The sequence below is a fragment of the Manis javanica genome, chromosome 9, assembly GCF_040802235.1.
Source record: "Manis javanica isolate MJ-LG chromosome 9, MJ_LKY, whole genome shotgun sequence".
NCBI lineage: Eukaryota > Metazoa > Chordata > Mammalia > Pholidota > Manidae > Manis > Manis javanica.
The window spans coordinates 63,229,429-63,244,301 of record NC_133164.1 but is presented as its reverse complement, the minus strand read 5'-3'; the positions used below and the strand labels follow the sequence as shown (position 1 = coordinate 63,244,301).

The 14,873-nt window shown below is 41.2% G+C and overlaps 1 protein-coding gene and 1 long non-coding RNA gene across 2 annotated transcripts in view; one reads left to right on the top strand and one right to left on the bottom strand.

Annotated features, from left to right (window-relative positions):
* LOC108386215 (uncharacterized) overlaps positions 1-14,873 on the bottom strand; it is a 271,240-nt gene that overhangs the window by 247,309 nt on the left and 9,058 nt on the right. The window lies entirely within an intron of this gene.
* Positions 14,125-14,873, top strand: part of KCTD1 (potassium channel tetramerization domain containing 1) — a 174,917-nt gene continuing 174,168 nt past the window's right edge. The window contains exon 1 of the mRNA XM_017651216.3: positions 14,125-14,240. Coding sequence (XP_017506705.1) covers positions 14,232-14,240 — 9 coding nt within the window. The 5' untranslated portion in view covers positions 14,125-14,231. The remainder of the gene's footprint in view (positions 14,241-14,873) is intronic.

The window sequence follows — 14,873 nt, the reverse complement described above, 5'->3', positions numbered from 1 at the left end:
TTCTGGCTTATTTCACTAAGCATATCTTCAAGTTTCATTCATGTTATAGCACATGTCCAAATTCCATTCCTCTTTAAGGCTGTATAATAGTCCATGGTGTGTATATGCCATACTTTGTGTATCTCTTTATCCATCAGTAGACATTTGGATTGTTTCCACTTTTTGGCTACTGTGAATAATGCTGCTATGAACCTTGGTGTAAAAATACTTGACCGAGTCCCCGCTCTAAATTCTTTGGGGTAGGGATCTTTGGTTTTAGGATAAGTTCTCTAGCACCTTGATAACCCATGACAAAAATACTACTGTCAAACTCACAAAATCCCCAAATCCCCAAATCACTTATTCCTCCCTTTACCCACCTATTAACAATCTCAGTTGTTTATAAAATTTCAGTTATTTTTCTAATGTGTCTTCCTTTGTATTCACTCATTTATTCATTCATTAACAAGTATTTATTGGGCACCAGCTGTGTGCCAAGCATTCATGTGTGTGCATGCCAAACATTTTGCTAGGCCTTGGAGATACTTGTGAGAAAAGGAGGATATAGTTCTTATCTTATAGATGCAGACTGCAATCAATAATGAACAAATGCGTAACTGCAAACTGATCAGAATTCAGAAGGAATAATCCAGTGAATTCTGACTGCTTATAACAGAGAGCACTGAGCTGGTGCTGAGGAAAGGGAGGCTTCCCTGAGGGAGTGATCTTTGAGGTGAAGGATAAGCAGGAGTCACAGGCTAGAGGAACGAAATAACATTCTACATATAGGAGGTACCTCCATGCAAAGGCCCTGAGGCAGCAGCTGGGTGCAAGATCCAGAGCGTACAGAGGGAGATAGGCCAGATCAAGCATGACCTTGAGAAATGTTGGTGTATATGCCAAGAGCAGGGAGAAACTACTAAAGAGATCTGCTCATTTACTGAGAGCCTCTTGAGGGCCAGGCCTCTTCCATCAACAAGAAAAGCCTGTGGCCTCAGGAAGCAAAGAGAGAGAAGGACCTCTGTCTTTGTACTTGCATTTTTCCTGATTGTAAAAAGGAGAAGCCACCCCTCGGGCCTAACATGAAGGCTGTGGGAATGGCAGTTAACTAGCTTCGCTTTCAATATCAGGAGTTGATGGCTTGGAGTCGCACTTTTTTGCAACTTCCCTTGTTATTGCCCGGATACCTGCTGCTCTAGCTACAAGCACAGGAGTGGGGAATTCCACAGCAGTTGGACCTTTTGTTGACCACCAAGGACATTTGGAATTAAGCAAGCCAAGGGTAATCAATTCTAGAGCTTCAGGCTAGTAGACCACCTGTGGGGCCTGGGAGAGCTGTTTCCTTTTTATATGAAATGGTACAATGGGCTTTGTATGTAAGTGGCTTTCCTCCCCCAACCCTAACTATTGCACAGTGGCCTCTGCCAGAGGCCAGGTACCTAACTGCTCAGATCAGGGTCCAGCTCAGTTTGGGAAATCTTAGATTCATTAAAGAATAATGGAATTTGTTTTCATTTGCAGGAGCAATTTCCTTTTCCTCCTTGAAAAGGAAATGTGTGTCTATATCTGTAATTCACATGAAACTGCATGTAGAGACACAATAAGGCAGAGAAAAGGAAACTGGGAGACACTTACACCTTTGTTACATGGAGGCCTCTGCAGGATTTTCCTGTGGTTTGACACATGATGTGTAACTGGGCAGGGGGCGCAAGGCTTTCACCTTGTCAAAGGTTCAAGTTTAGCTGAAGCTGAAGCTGGGTAAAGTACACAGAGAGACATGGCTTCCTCTGGTGGTGGCTACTGGGTGCACACGACTTGCCTGGGGGAGGCCGTGTCAGCACCCCCATTAGGCTTTCCTAGTCTAATTAGGAAATACACACAGTCAAGTTTCTCCAAAATTAAGAGCCAGCTAATTAGGCTGTGAAGATGTTCCCCTAGAACTTGCTGTGGTTGGGAAACACCTTTCCCTTTGTTTGTCACAAACAGAGGGTGAGGAGAGGCATTGAGTCAGGGTAGAAAGGTGTGAAGCAAATGAAGGATAAAGGGGAATAGAATATGAAGGAGGTGTCCGCCGGAGTCCAGCTCCAGCAGGGGGGTGTGAAGTCCAAAAGGATGAGACGGAGTAGGCGCACAGAGAGACAGGACACAGAGTCAGATGGAGGTTGTCTCTCGACAAAGTGCCAATGACAGCTTTATTTATACCATTTTGCACAAGGATATGATTATTTTTTATTGTTCCGTTGATTGATTAGTATAGGCAGTTAATTAATAAGTATAGGCAAGCTTTTTTCTTTCTTCTTCTTTCTAATCTATTCATGGTTGGTCAAGTGTTAGACACGTGATTGTTTTTCTGTTCCTTGACCGAAACTTTTCCTAGCAACATATACTCTATTGTGTTTCTTGTTTCTATGCAAAGCGGTTTATACGTAATGCATGTGACCACAGAAACGTGCAGCATATAGCAGTGACTATGGAGTCTATCAGCTCAGAGTGAAATACAGGTCACCTAGTGCCAGTTAGCTAGGATTCTTTCCCACAAAAATATTCTTAGAAGCTTTAATAAATTTATAATCGATCTAAAATCAGAAACTCATATCTTCACTTTATACTCCTTTATAAGGCACAGTAGGCAGCAAACTAAATTTCCCCTTCTTATCTACATTTCTCTTTCTTCTGTGTGGATACCAAGATCTCCCTGACATATGCTACACAGGTCTCCATGACTCCACTACTGCAGGGACTAAACAAGTTCTTACAAGGTGAACAATGCAAGGGCATTCATAACATAGAAACTGTTTCTGTTTTAACTACAAACCTTAAACTATAAACAATCAAGTCAAAAATGATGTATGATTATTTGATTTTTATACTTTATATATGAATCTCACATTTTCTCCTTTACATTTCTAATAAAATGCTGAAGTAGTAGGTAGATGCAAGATATAGATAGAAAGCATGATTTAGTGCTGTAAGAAGGCAAGTGTAAATGATCAGGTCTGTGCCTATAGACTAGGTATTAATCCAGGCCGAACAAGGACAACAAAACATTAACGGATGTAGATAATTTCTCTCAAAACTGGGGGGATGAGGTTCTAAGCCTCACCTCTCTTGGCCCCCATTTTCTCACCTGATGGCCCCCCTGCGACTGTGCCTGTCTTAGGTTGTTCCTCCCTTGAGGAATCTTACCCGTCTCTGGCTAGCCAGCCATCTTACGGGGCCATACAGGGAGATGTAAAGCTGGTAAGTGAGAGAGAAGTAATGTTCTTTGAAAATGTTAGCTTTTTACTTCTTTGCAGATTTATGCCCTGTGGCTTCCAGGCCCCACACCCCCACCCCCAGCACTTGTCTTGAGGTATCTTTACTTCCTGGAAAATTATGGTATTTGGTAATCTCACATATAAGGCACAAACTTTAGTGAATGGCTGTAATTAGGAAAGAAGAAAAAAAAACTATAGAAGTAGCAGAGGGAAGAAAACATGAGAAGATTAATTAAGTGTCAGACAGGGTTATTCTATTCAACATTCTCTCATAACTCTATTTCTAGAAAACTTTCCATCACTAGTTTCACTAGCATTGTACTAAAAAAGGGGGGTAATCTCAGTGGAAATGGGGTGGTCAATGTTTGACTAACTAACAGTAGGTTTCGGTACTTTATGCCAAGATTGCCATCTGGCCCCTGCGTGTTCCATTCTTCAGGAGCACTGTCCTGAAAAGCTCCTGGGAAGCTTATGTTCTCATCCTTTCCACACTGCTCAGCAAAGGTTAGTTAACCCTTAGCAAAAAATGCAGGTAAAAGCAAGCCAATAGTATAATAGAAAAAGCAAAAGCAAGGTGGGTAGTAGAGGGAGCCAGCTGCAAAGGCCCCTGCTTTGTGGGGGGTCTTCCTCCAGCCTGAGCTTTGCTATACAGCTTGAGTAGCATGGCTCCCAGCAGGTGTCCGAAGAATGGAGACCTATGCTCTCCTTCTTGAGTCTTCTCTGTGTCCCTCGGGCCTCCTGCCTTGGACCCTGTGAGCTAAGCCATTACCAGAGCTGACGACGGGCACAGCACTGTGGGGTATTGATTAGCACAGGGACATGGGGGAGATATTTTCTGCTACTAGCCTGCCTGCCTGCCTCCTTTCTTGTTCAGAAAATGAGGGTAGGCATGGACAGTACAGAAGCTCAAGGTCACCATAAATGGCTGCTCTTCGTTCAGGGCAAAGTCACCCCTTTCCTGCTCACTCACAGGAGAAAGGTCTTACTGAGGTTTCCAAAGATAGCTGTGCCCTGTTCGATGTATCTGTGGTGTGGGTTTGCCTAACCCACCGTGCGTCAGAGTGCACCAACAGCTCCCAGGAGCCAGGCTGTCTACAGAGATATCATCATAGAAGCTCAGGCAACCTTACAGTGGGGATGACTTCAAAGCGACTGTAAGTGTCAAAGTCTTTACAGAGAAGAGAACAAGAAAGAGAGAGGAAGAGGAAGACATCTTTCCCATTTCATCATTTGAACTAGAGCTTGATATCCATGGACAAAGAAATTGGTTGATTTGATTTCTCTTGTCTTACTGAATGTTGTGGCATGGGATGAATTATTTGAGAAGTTTACTCACTGTTTCAGTTTATAAATGCTTCCTACAAGATCCTCTTTTGACCCAAGAAGCTAAAGATAAGTACAGAATAGACAAATCGGGAGCAAAATGCCTGGTTCTGACTAATGCAAATTCGAGTTCTCAGCTGGTGGGGAGACACCAGGGTTGGAGAGTCGGAGGGAGGCACTTCCTCTTCCTACACGACACTGGGGGACTCACCCTTTCCCTTTATCATCCTCAATACAGTTGGGGTAACAATTCCAATTCCTAAGCCCAGATGATGTTTCAGAGGTGATAGTGTTTGGTAAATTGTACAAATACAACTTCTCATAGTCTCATTCTGAATAAGAAAAGTTAGAAAAAAAGGAAAGTCGTAACAGGAAACCAATAGGACTAGGCGGGAGAGTGGCAGAGCTAGCTGAGGCTTAATTTATCACAGATGAAAATATAGACACATACCTGCAACAAGATGCTTTGAAATTAGACATGTTGCCTAGAAATGGAGATTAACATTACCATTCTTCATTGACACCTTCTAAATTAAGAGACTGGCAATGAGAACCTGTGACTTCCAAGAGGTCAAAGAAGGAAAGGGAAAAATAGGTTTATTCATTCTCCACCACCCAGCGGTAACCCTACTCCCCAATCAACTGTAACCCTACTCCCCATAAACCTGCAGAGAGGTGGGCTGCTTGTGCTGGGTTTGTCTCTTAACTTACACATTATCAATTTAAAACTTTTTCTTTTGTGTCTACCATAGGTTTAATTCTTTCTACGTCAAGCACAAGGAAGAACCTTCTCATCCACTCAGGGGTCTCCCTTTTGCTTAGATGAGCTTCTGGGAGATACAAGAGATAATCCTGGGATGACTCAATAATGCCAGTACCTAGAAAAGGCACATCTTTAAATGTGATTATGAGAGGCCACTCTGCCACTAGCACCAACATGCCTTCCAGAGAAACCACAAAAAAGAATAAAAGATGAACCACAGATGGGGGCCAGTTTTTAGGATGAACAGTTTTAAAATCAGAGTGACACTTCTGATTAAAACATCAGAAGTGGAAATGAAGGAAGTTGGAAAAAGATGTGCCCTTGCTCTTTAAAATCTGAAGGATTCTCCTGCTATTGTTTCCAGAACCAAAACGTCCACTTCTGAGAAGTAAAAGGGCACCAGTAAAATTATAACAAGTTACTATGAGGCCAAAGGAAGTGGGTATTTAGGCTGAATGGACAGATCCTGCCATCTTTTTTAGATGGCCATAGGAAATTAAGCAAGAAAACTAAGACTGTGACTGTATGTGTTTGATGCAAGCCAACCCAAATCCCAAGAGAAATTACCAAGTAAAAATATAGATTTTTAGTTTCATGAACTCTAAAAACCAAACAAACAAGGCATACACTTGTCTGATTCCCTTCTTAACTAGCACTGCATCCATAATACGTGGCGACAACTCCATTAGTTAATCATTTCACTAATATGCAAGCCGTTTTATATTTTTGCATTTTAGGTACAAGGCCATGAACACACAATGACAAAAATATAGGGCACATCTAAAATATTGTCAAACAGCAAGTTGTTTTGCCTACATAGTTCTAAGCATCCAGACACAGATGCTCTTTGCTTTCTCTTTACTACATAAAGGTAAGTTTTACATTATGTTATGCAGACCAAAGGTTTAGACCCTCCCACCCCCCCAGAAAAATTTCTTTAAGTAGTCTTTACCAAAGCCTTTGGTATACAAGTCAGCATTTTCCAGGGATTTGACCTGACTCAAGTTCTCATAACATAATGAAGGAATCTGCAATGAACAAGTCATGTTAGCTGAGCTGGGTACAAAATAGTGAAGTGGGCTGCCTGATCTCACACTGGAGCTGAAACTGCAGTGTGATTCCATGGCCAACACAGAGTATGAGGTTTCCAGCCCTACTTCTTTTTTTTTTTTAATAGAGTATCATTGATCTACAATCTTATGTTGGTTTCAGATACACAACACAGTGGTTCAGCATTTACCCGTGTCATCAAGTCCTCACAGCCTCCAAGTGTTCCATCAATGTAGTAAGATGTTACAGAATCATTAACTGTGTTCTCCATGCTGTATTACTGTCCCCATGACCAACCTATATTGTGATTGTGAATTATAGTGCCCCTTAATCCCCTTTCTCCTTCCCCCCACCCTCCCCCACACCTTCCCTTTGGTAACCACTAGTTCCTTCTTGGTGTCTGTGAGTCTACTGCTATTTTGTTCCTTCTGTTTTGCTTTGTTATTATACTCCACAAATAAGTAAAATCATTTGGTATTTGTCTTTCTCTGCCTGTCGGCCCCACTTCTTGACAAGCAGCTGCAATCAAGGGCAACTCATTTGCCACGTGTTATGGATGTAACACTAGTTAAGAAAGGAATTAGAGAAATGGACACCTTGCTTTGTTTTGGTTTTACCGTATTCACTCCCCCACACCACCATAATATTTTTAGAGATATTTGTATAGTTTTTTCTTTTTTGTTGTGGGGGTGGTAGTGATGGTGGGGTATCTGTATAAAAAATACAGATTCTACCATTTTAATCATTTTTAATTATACAGTTCAGTGACATTAAGTTTATTCATGTTCTTCTATATCTATCACCACCACTCATTTCCAGATCTTTTTCATCTTCTCAAATTGGAACTCTGCACCCATTAAACACTAACTCTCCCCACTGCTCCAAGCTGTGGTAACTACTGATCTACTTTCCATCACTACGAATTTGACTACTCATGGTACCCCATATAGGTAGAATAAGAGAATATTTGGCCTTTCATCCTTATTACTTTTTGACATGGCCAGAGAATCTAAAAATTAGAAATAGCTAAGCCCTGGGTGTAATAAATAAAACTATTGATGATTTTCTAGGTTCCAAGTCAGATGCTTTCTCTTCTGTATGTCTTATTACTACATAAAGGTAGGTTTTAGAGCACGTATTTGTAGCCAACAAAAGATTTAGCCCCTTCCACCCAAAAAAATTCCTTTCAGTAAGCTTTACTGTAGGAAGAAAACCTGGGGAAATTCTTAGTTGGGGAAAAGGAGGAATAATCGGATCATAATAATGCTTTACATATCAAAAATTTCCAGAAGCAAAATAAGTAAATAAATAAAAACTAATGAGTTACTATCATTATCTCATAAGCTCCTTCATAGAGCCTTTGTTTTGTTCAGAGACAGCAACAGTTAGAAAAGAAATAGAGACACAGGCTTTGTTTTCTCAGCAGGAGCTGCTGTACATTTGGTACAATGGCTATGGGTTTTTTTCTTTTTTAAAAAATTAAGATATCCATTATCTACAAAGCAACCTTAGAGGGACAGATTGAGGATTTAATTTTAAAATTTCATGTCTGACTCTCATAGCCAGATGGTCTTTACACAATGGAAGTTCCCTACTATCATTCATAATTGCTTCTTATCACTACTATCATTAATGTTATTATTAGGAATAATGTTGAAATCATTTAAATGCTGATGTTGAGTCTTGTCGATTTGCACCCCATCTCTCTTTGCATTTTAACTGATAGGCTCATATTCATTAAGACTCTAGAAACAGCTTTCTCTCTCTCGATAACTTTAAAGAAAGTAAACAGATTCTTGCTTCCCGTAGCAATTCATGTATAGTGGCTCTTACCAAAACTTGAAGAGTGATATGTTTGTTTATTTAGTTATTATTTTTTGACCCTTTTTTTTTTGTTCTTGGGTTTGCTTAGAGCATATTAATGATTCTTTCTCTTTTAAATAAATGTTACATTTTTAACCATAGGACAATTCCATTGGATAAGCTTTATAGGGTTTTTTCATATGAAATATGACATCCATATCATTAGAGTTTTAGAGTTAGTAATATGCTTAAGGCAGACTTTTTATGGTTAGCAAAGCTGAGAGGTTCTGACACCCAAAGGATGCACTAGCGATCACTTACATAAATGTATATGGTGCCCTGGAGGGGCCTTGATTGTATTATGGGGTTTCTCATGAACGGCCTTGGTTCAGACAAAAGACAGTGAAGCAAAGCTAAGTGGTTCTCTACGGGATAGGCTGTGCGTGAGAATCATTATACTGCAAATAGAAGGACCTTTCAATACCAGCTAGTTCACTCTGAGGTGCTGAAATATGAAATAGAACAAAATATCTAATGAAACGTTTATCTTATTAGAAATGTTTCCTTAAAATAATCTCTGCATAGCCTAACAGATGACATGGGACAATCTGGAAATGGGAAGGCCTAAAACTTGGAAGGAACATGCGTAAATTGGAGAATGCAGAAAATTGGGTAAGAAGATATGATTATTGATCGGACTATTTCTTAGAAATCTGAATCTCCCCTGAAACTCATTTCTTCTGATTTCCAAAACTGTATCTTGTTTCTTAAAATGTTCTTTATAAAGCACTTGCTTGTGCTCATTCTGTAATTCCTGACAGACAAAAAGCAAATAATTAGGGAGAAAGAGGTTGATGGCAGAATTGTAGTCAAGTTCCATCTCTTATACATGCAATTACACAAAATGTTTAATTAATTGTTTTATATGTGTGAGGCAGTCTTGTCAAAATCAGGGATCCTCAAAGGAACAAGAAGAGAGCTCCTTGGTATGCAGCATCATGGATATGTATTACCTGTCATAGCTAGAATTTACCTGGGAGAAAATCTCATTTTCCCCATTGCTTTACATGAAAAGGTGAGATGTCCATGTGACTTCTAGATGAAACAATAAAATGAAATTAGTTATTATCTTTAAAAAATATCAGCCACAAAATATCAGTAAATTAGGTATCTCCCATTGCATAAATAACTTTCTTCTGTGATTAACTTAAACAGAAACACGTTGCTAGGGACCATGCTATTTATTCAGCAACTACTGTAAGGCATAATGACAATAATTGCTATCATTTATTGAAACTCATTCTATGCCAGACACCATTTAAGTATTTTCCACAAATAATCCCATTTACCCCCAAAATAATGCTTCAAGATAGGAATTTTCATTCATATTTTATGCCTAAAGAAACTAAGGGTCTGGTCACACAGAAAGTTAAGGTGCAGAATTACAATTGTAACTCAGTTCGAGTCATAAAACCTACCTGCAATTATTTATTCAGAATATAGAATGTGAATGTCCAGCCAAGAATTGTAAATGCCAGCAACCAATATAGGAGCTTCCCAACTGTTTCTTCACACACCTACCTCCTTGCCAACCAATGCATTTGTCTTTCAAACAAGACTCCAAAATAGCAGCCGGAGAATCAGACCATGGTTAAGTTTTACCTTTGCACTCACCTCTTGTGTTACTTCATAATATGAGGTTTTAACCAATATTCACATTGCACAACTATGGAAGAAACTTTGATAGGAGATCAAATTGATCTAAGGGCCTACATCTGAGGACTTGCTGTTTCTATTCCAAATGATGTGTAAACTAAAATGTCAAGCCCTCAGCAGATCTGCCACAGTTAGAAGAGCTATTTCTTTAGAAAGTGAGATCTTACAGACTTTTCACTTTGACAGTGATATAGAAAACTAGTAAGAGGCTAATTATGAGCAGGTGGTAGTTGGGGCTAACTCTCTGGGAATTATAAACCCATTCTGCTTGAGCTTCTTAATGCTTCTATTCAACTCCAGGAAAATGTGCACATTCCACAGTATTAGGGAGTTTAAGGTTGGCTGATAAAACAGGCATTTCCTCCTTAAAACTGACTCAAAGATAAAACAACATATTTCGCCTTTCTGTGTTGTGGGGCCTCTCGTGATAGTTATAGGTGGATCGTGGTGGAGCAATAATGGAAATACTGTCATTTAGGGACATGGAGGGAGAAAAGTGACATCCACGCATGTTCAGGTTGAAACCAAATCCTGAGTCTTTTCTCTTGTTCCTAATGGAAAATGCAGTGGAATTTTTAACTCTGATCTGGGTGTCTGGCTGCTTCGGTGAAGGGCTCTTCAATTTCACATTTCATCTCAGCAACTAATGTCCACATCTTGTCAAATAGCCACCAAGTCCTGTGTAAATTTGTGATTTGAGGGCTCAGTGACTACAATGCGACCAAATGAACTGTCCCCACATTAACATTAGAAGACACTGTGCTCCCTTGAAGAACATCCCGTTTTGTCCTCCTCAACGGTCATAGCACTCGACTTTTTTCCACCACACTCCTCATTTCAAGTCAAAATATATCCTATCATTGTTTTTAATGCCTTAAGAAACTGGTGGTACTCCTTTTGATAGTGAGACCCCAGAAGATGGAAACAAAGGTCTGTGTTTTCTTGCTGACAATGTTATGGCCATATTATTCGTATTGCTAATGGTTTTTAGGCTGCTTATCTTCAACTATTTATTGAAAAAGAAGGTTAAAAGATTTTTAAATATACTCTTTTCCCCAACTTGTTCATGATTGGCCAAAAACCACCACAGAATCACAAAATGCAGAAGTTCCCTTGCACAGGAATTAATTAGATTAAAGGTACTTTGTGGTGATTTTATGATGGCATCTTCTGGTTGAAGTGAAGTTGTAAGTTTGTATCTAGTGCTTGGCAAGATATGGACCCTGCTTTTCACATGCCATTTCACTAAAAAGCTATTTTAAACTACAAAATAATTTGCCATCATCCTTCATTTGAAGATTATGAACTTACTCCTCTCCTTGTAGTACCTGGTGCAAATTAAGTTTCTCCCTGAATCCCCATGGTCTCAACTTTGAGTCCCCATTCAAACTACAAGAAAACTGATTCTTGGCACAATAAAATGAGAATTTAACTCTGCAATCTATTTGCCACCAGGATTACTGCAAATTTAGTGATCAGCTGAATAAGAAGGATCATTTAAAAATGTCAGCAACCTAAAGCTTATAAAAAGAGCATCTCTTTGGGCTTTGCAACACAGAGAAGACAAGTAGTGATTCTACCACATTTTACTCTGCTGACGGGCAGTGACTGTAATGGGGTTTGTGGTGGGGACTTAGGGTAGGGGAGAGCCTAGTAAACATAATGTTGTTCATGTAATTGTAGATTAATTATAACAAAATAAAATTTTAAAAAAATAGAAAAAGAGAATCTCTTTATAAATGATGTCATTCTGAGGTATTAAAACATCTTAAAATGAGCATTTCAGAACTTAATTTGTTCAGGTGAGCATTATTCCTTTCAGAGCAGTTATCTTGGAAAGCAAAATCCCAGTAACTCTTTGGCTTAAAATGTTTGAGAACTGCTTTTAGTTCATTTAGGAATTAATAAGAAAACCAGCCTCACTTGTGTAGTCATGTTCTCTCTTTTGACTTTAAATAGCATAAGTCATCTTCATCATTCACTCATTCCTAGACCTGGTACTCATTTTGGGGGCGTGGGGGTGGGAGGGGTGATTGTTTATGAAAGTTAAACGTCAAAGGACAAAGATTTGTTGCCATCAGAGACACTTAAAAGAATGTGCTCACAGGTTTTTAGGACAATTCCAAAAACGGAATTCTGAAAATATGGTGTTCAGCCGTGTCAACACCATTTAGAACGCCGGGTACAGTTTCTCAAGGTGAGTGCTTTCCAGAGGACACCACTCACCTTTCTTTCCGTCCTGCCTTTGGTGGCCTAGTCTGGGCCCTGTCCATGGCTGGCTTGTGACCTTGGGCAAACTGCTTAATTTCTTCATCTGTAAAATGATGTGAAGAACTAGAGGCCCCGCAATGGATCTTTTCAGCTCTTAACATTCCAGGACAAGAATATGTTATCCAGACTTGAATTCGAAGTTACTTAAGGCAAGACCTTTAAAGTATTAAATTAGACCAATGATTGAGGCTGCTTCTCCCATGGTCTCTTTTTGTCTGTTGTTGTCCTATATTAACATTTATTGTCATTTGGGGGCAAGAACAAAGTTTGTATTTATTTGGAATTTTGTGAACATTTAAAAATTTTTATTGCTGATCAGAAGATGTATCTACCTTGTATGGGGGAAAGGAAAGAGAATGCACAAAAAATATGATTTTGTTTCATGCTGTTTTGTAAGCCATGCTTTGTTTCTCCTTATGGGTCACTGATATTCTCAAACCAGATACCCATGACATATTAACTTGTAATGTTAAAAAAAGCTACCAACACCCCTGATTCTTATCATGCATTCATCTCTATGTCATTATAGCACTGATCTGATTAATGATATTTTTTAAAAGCTTGGCCCTTCCCTTTGCAACAGTTGCTTACCTTAAAGTAAGATGGTGGTTAAAAAATACTTCCTGTGAAACGCTCGCAATTGCAGGTATTCACAGGACATGTCTGGTTCTATTTTTCTTTCTTCCTTTCTTTCTTGAGTATCCTTGGACTTAACAGCCTGGTCTTTTTCATAAGAAATGTCAGCAAAGTCTTTGAATTAATGAACTGTGAAGTGCTCAAAAAAACGTAGCATTTCAAAAAGTATTGTGCAAGGATGTAACACTAATGGGAGGTGATCCTTGAGTTACAACCAAATATCCCACTCTAACTATAAAGAATTAAGGTAGCAACTGGCTCAGGCACAATCCCTTTGAACAAAGACCCAGGGAGGAAGAAGTGATGAGGAGTGGGGGAGGTCAGAACTAGAGAAGCAATAGGGAAAACGTGTTTACGTTACAGTCTCTTTGGCTCTGTTGAGCATTTCCGTCAAATAATAGAGTTATACAAACCCCCCTATAAAAGATACCAGGTGGAGGGAAGCAAGAGAAGGAAGCAGGCGCGGTTTTGTCAGAAGGTTGATCAAATAAACATAAATAGTAGGTCCCTGGCTACACCTAATGTAGGTTTTGTTTTCTTTTAATTTTGCTATTTCAAAAAAGAAAATGCAGTGTAACTCCTTCAATCTTTTTTTGCAATTCTGCATGGCTGAACATTTGAAATGAGTTTGTGTATCACCCCCAGGCGCTGATTCAGACTTGATTGGGGCAAAGCAGACTGCATGTGCTTATTTTTATACACGTCATTTGGGACGTTCTGTCGCCAAAGGACCAAAAATGTGCTGCTCTATTGCCAAGTGATCACCTATCCTTTGATCAGACAGGGCGGTGATCCTCATCAACAAGTTGCGCACGACCTTAGTGTAACAGCAATGTCAGGTCAGCTTGAGAAAGTGAAGAGAGCCCTAAACACACACACACACAAAAACCAACAATCCTTATAATTATCATCGTCTGCTGCTTTTCCCTCTTTTGGCAAAGAAACACTCCATCCATTTGCAGAAATCGCCCGCGGAAACGTTACATCAAAACTAATCACAACGATTAAAATCAGCTTTTCTGTGCAAGAGGAGGGCAAAAAGCAAGTTGAAGGCTGGAATACGACTGTTTTAGCACCAAAAAAAAAAAAAATCTGGAAAAAAATTTCCTATATATTATTCTATACGTAGATGTAGAGCTTTATTTTTGAAGGAGATCAATTGTCTGCCCTGTGATCAGTTAATTTGATTTAAGTTTTATTTTGGAGATTGATTTAGACGGGAGGTAGAGGCATGAGCTAATTGTATCCTGATCCTTGCCTTGAGGGGTTTCAAAGCCCTGGAGCAACTCTTCTCTGTATTTTGTTCTGTCTACCTTAGCCAAGCTATTGCATTTCTCTCTGGTGTGGCGAGCCGAGCAGATCGCTGGGAGAGAAATCGGAAAAGGGGGGAGAGGAAAAGGAAAAGGGGACTTGGAGAGAGACTTTGTGCTTCAATGTTTCAGGTAAGATCTGACGGTTTGGGTTTGTTATTATTTGCTAAGGAGGGTATGGCTGGGACTTTGGGCGCAACTCGCTTTTACGCATGTGCCAGGCATGGGGCGAGAGCGCGGCACGCTCGCACACACACACACACACACACACACACACACGCACACACACAGCCCGCCGCGGTGGCCGGGATCCGCTCGGACCAGCGGCGGGGCAGCGGCCGTCGCCTCCTCCGGGGCCGCTTCGGCCGCTTCTCAGCTTCCTTCCTCCAGCGCGAGCGGGCGCAGCGGGCGGAGCGGGCGCGGCCGCCGGGGCCCGAGGCCGCAGCCCGCGAGCCGCGGCCGGGCTTCCGGATCTCACGGCCCGGTTCCGGACCTACGAGCCCCGCCGCCCGCCTCCCCGCGGCCGCTTCGCAGCGGCTCCCCGCCCCCCGCCGCCTCCCTCCGCCCCAAACCGCGCGCGCCCGTCTTCCCGGCGCGGGGCTCCGCGCCCGCGACCGGCCCCGCCGGAGCGTCCGGCGCCCCGGCCCCGGGCCTCGCCGAGCGCACCCCGCGAGGGGAATGCGGCCCCGGGCTCCGCTCCCGCCGCGGGGCCGCGCCCGCTCCTCGCAGGCAGCCGCGGCGCCCCCGGACGCCCCGCGACAGGCG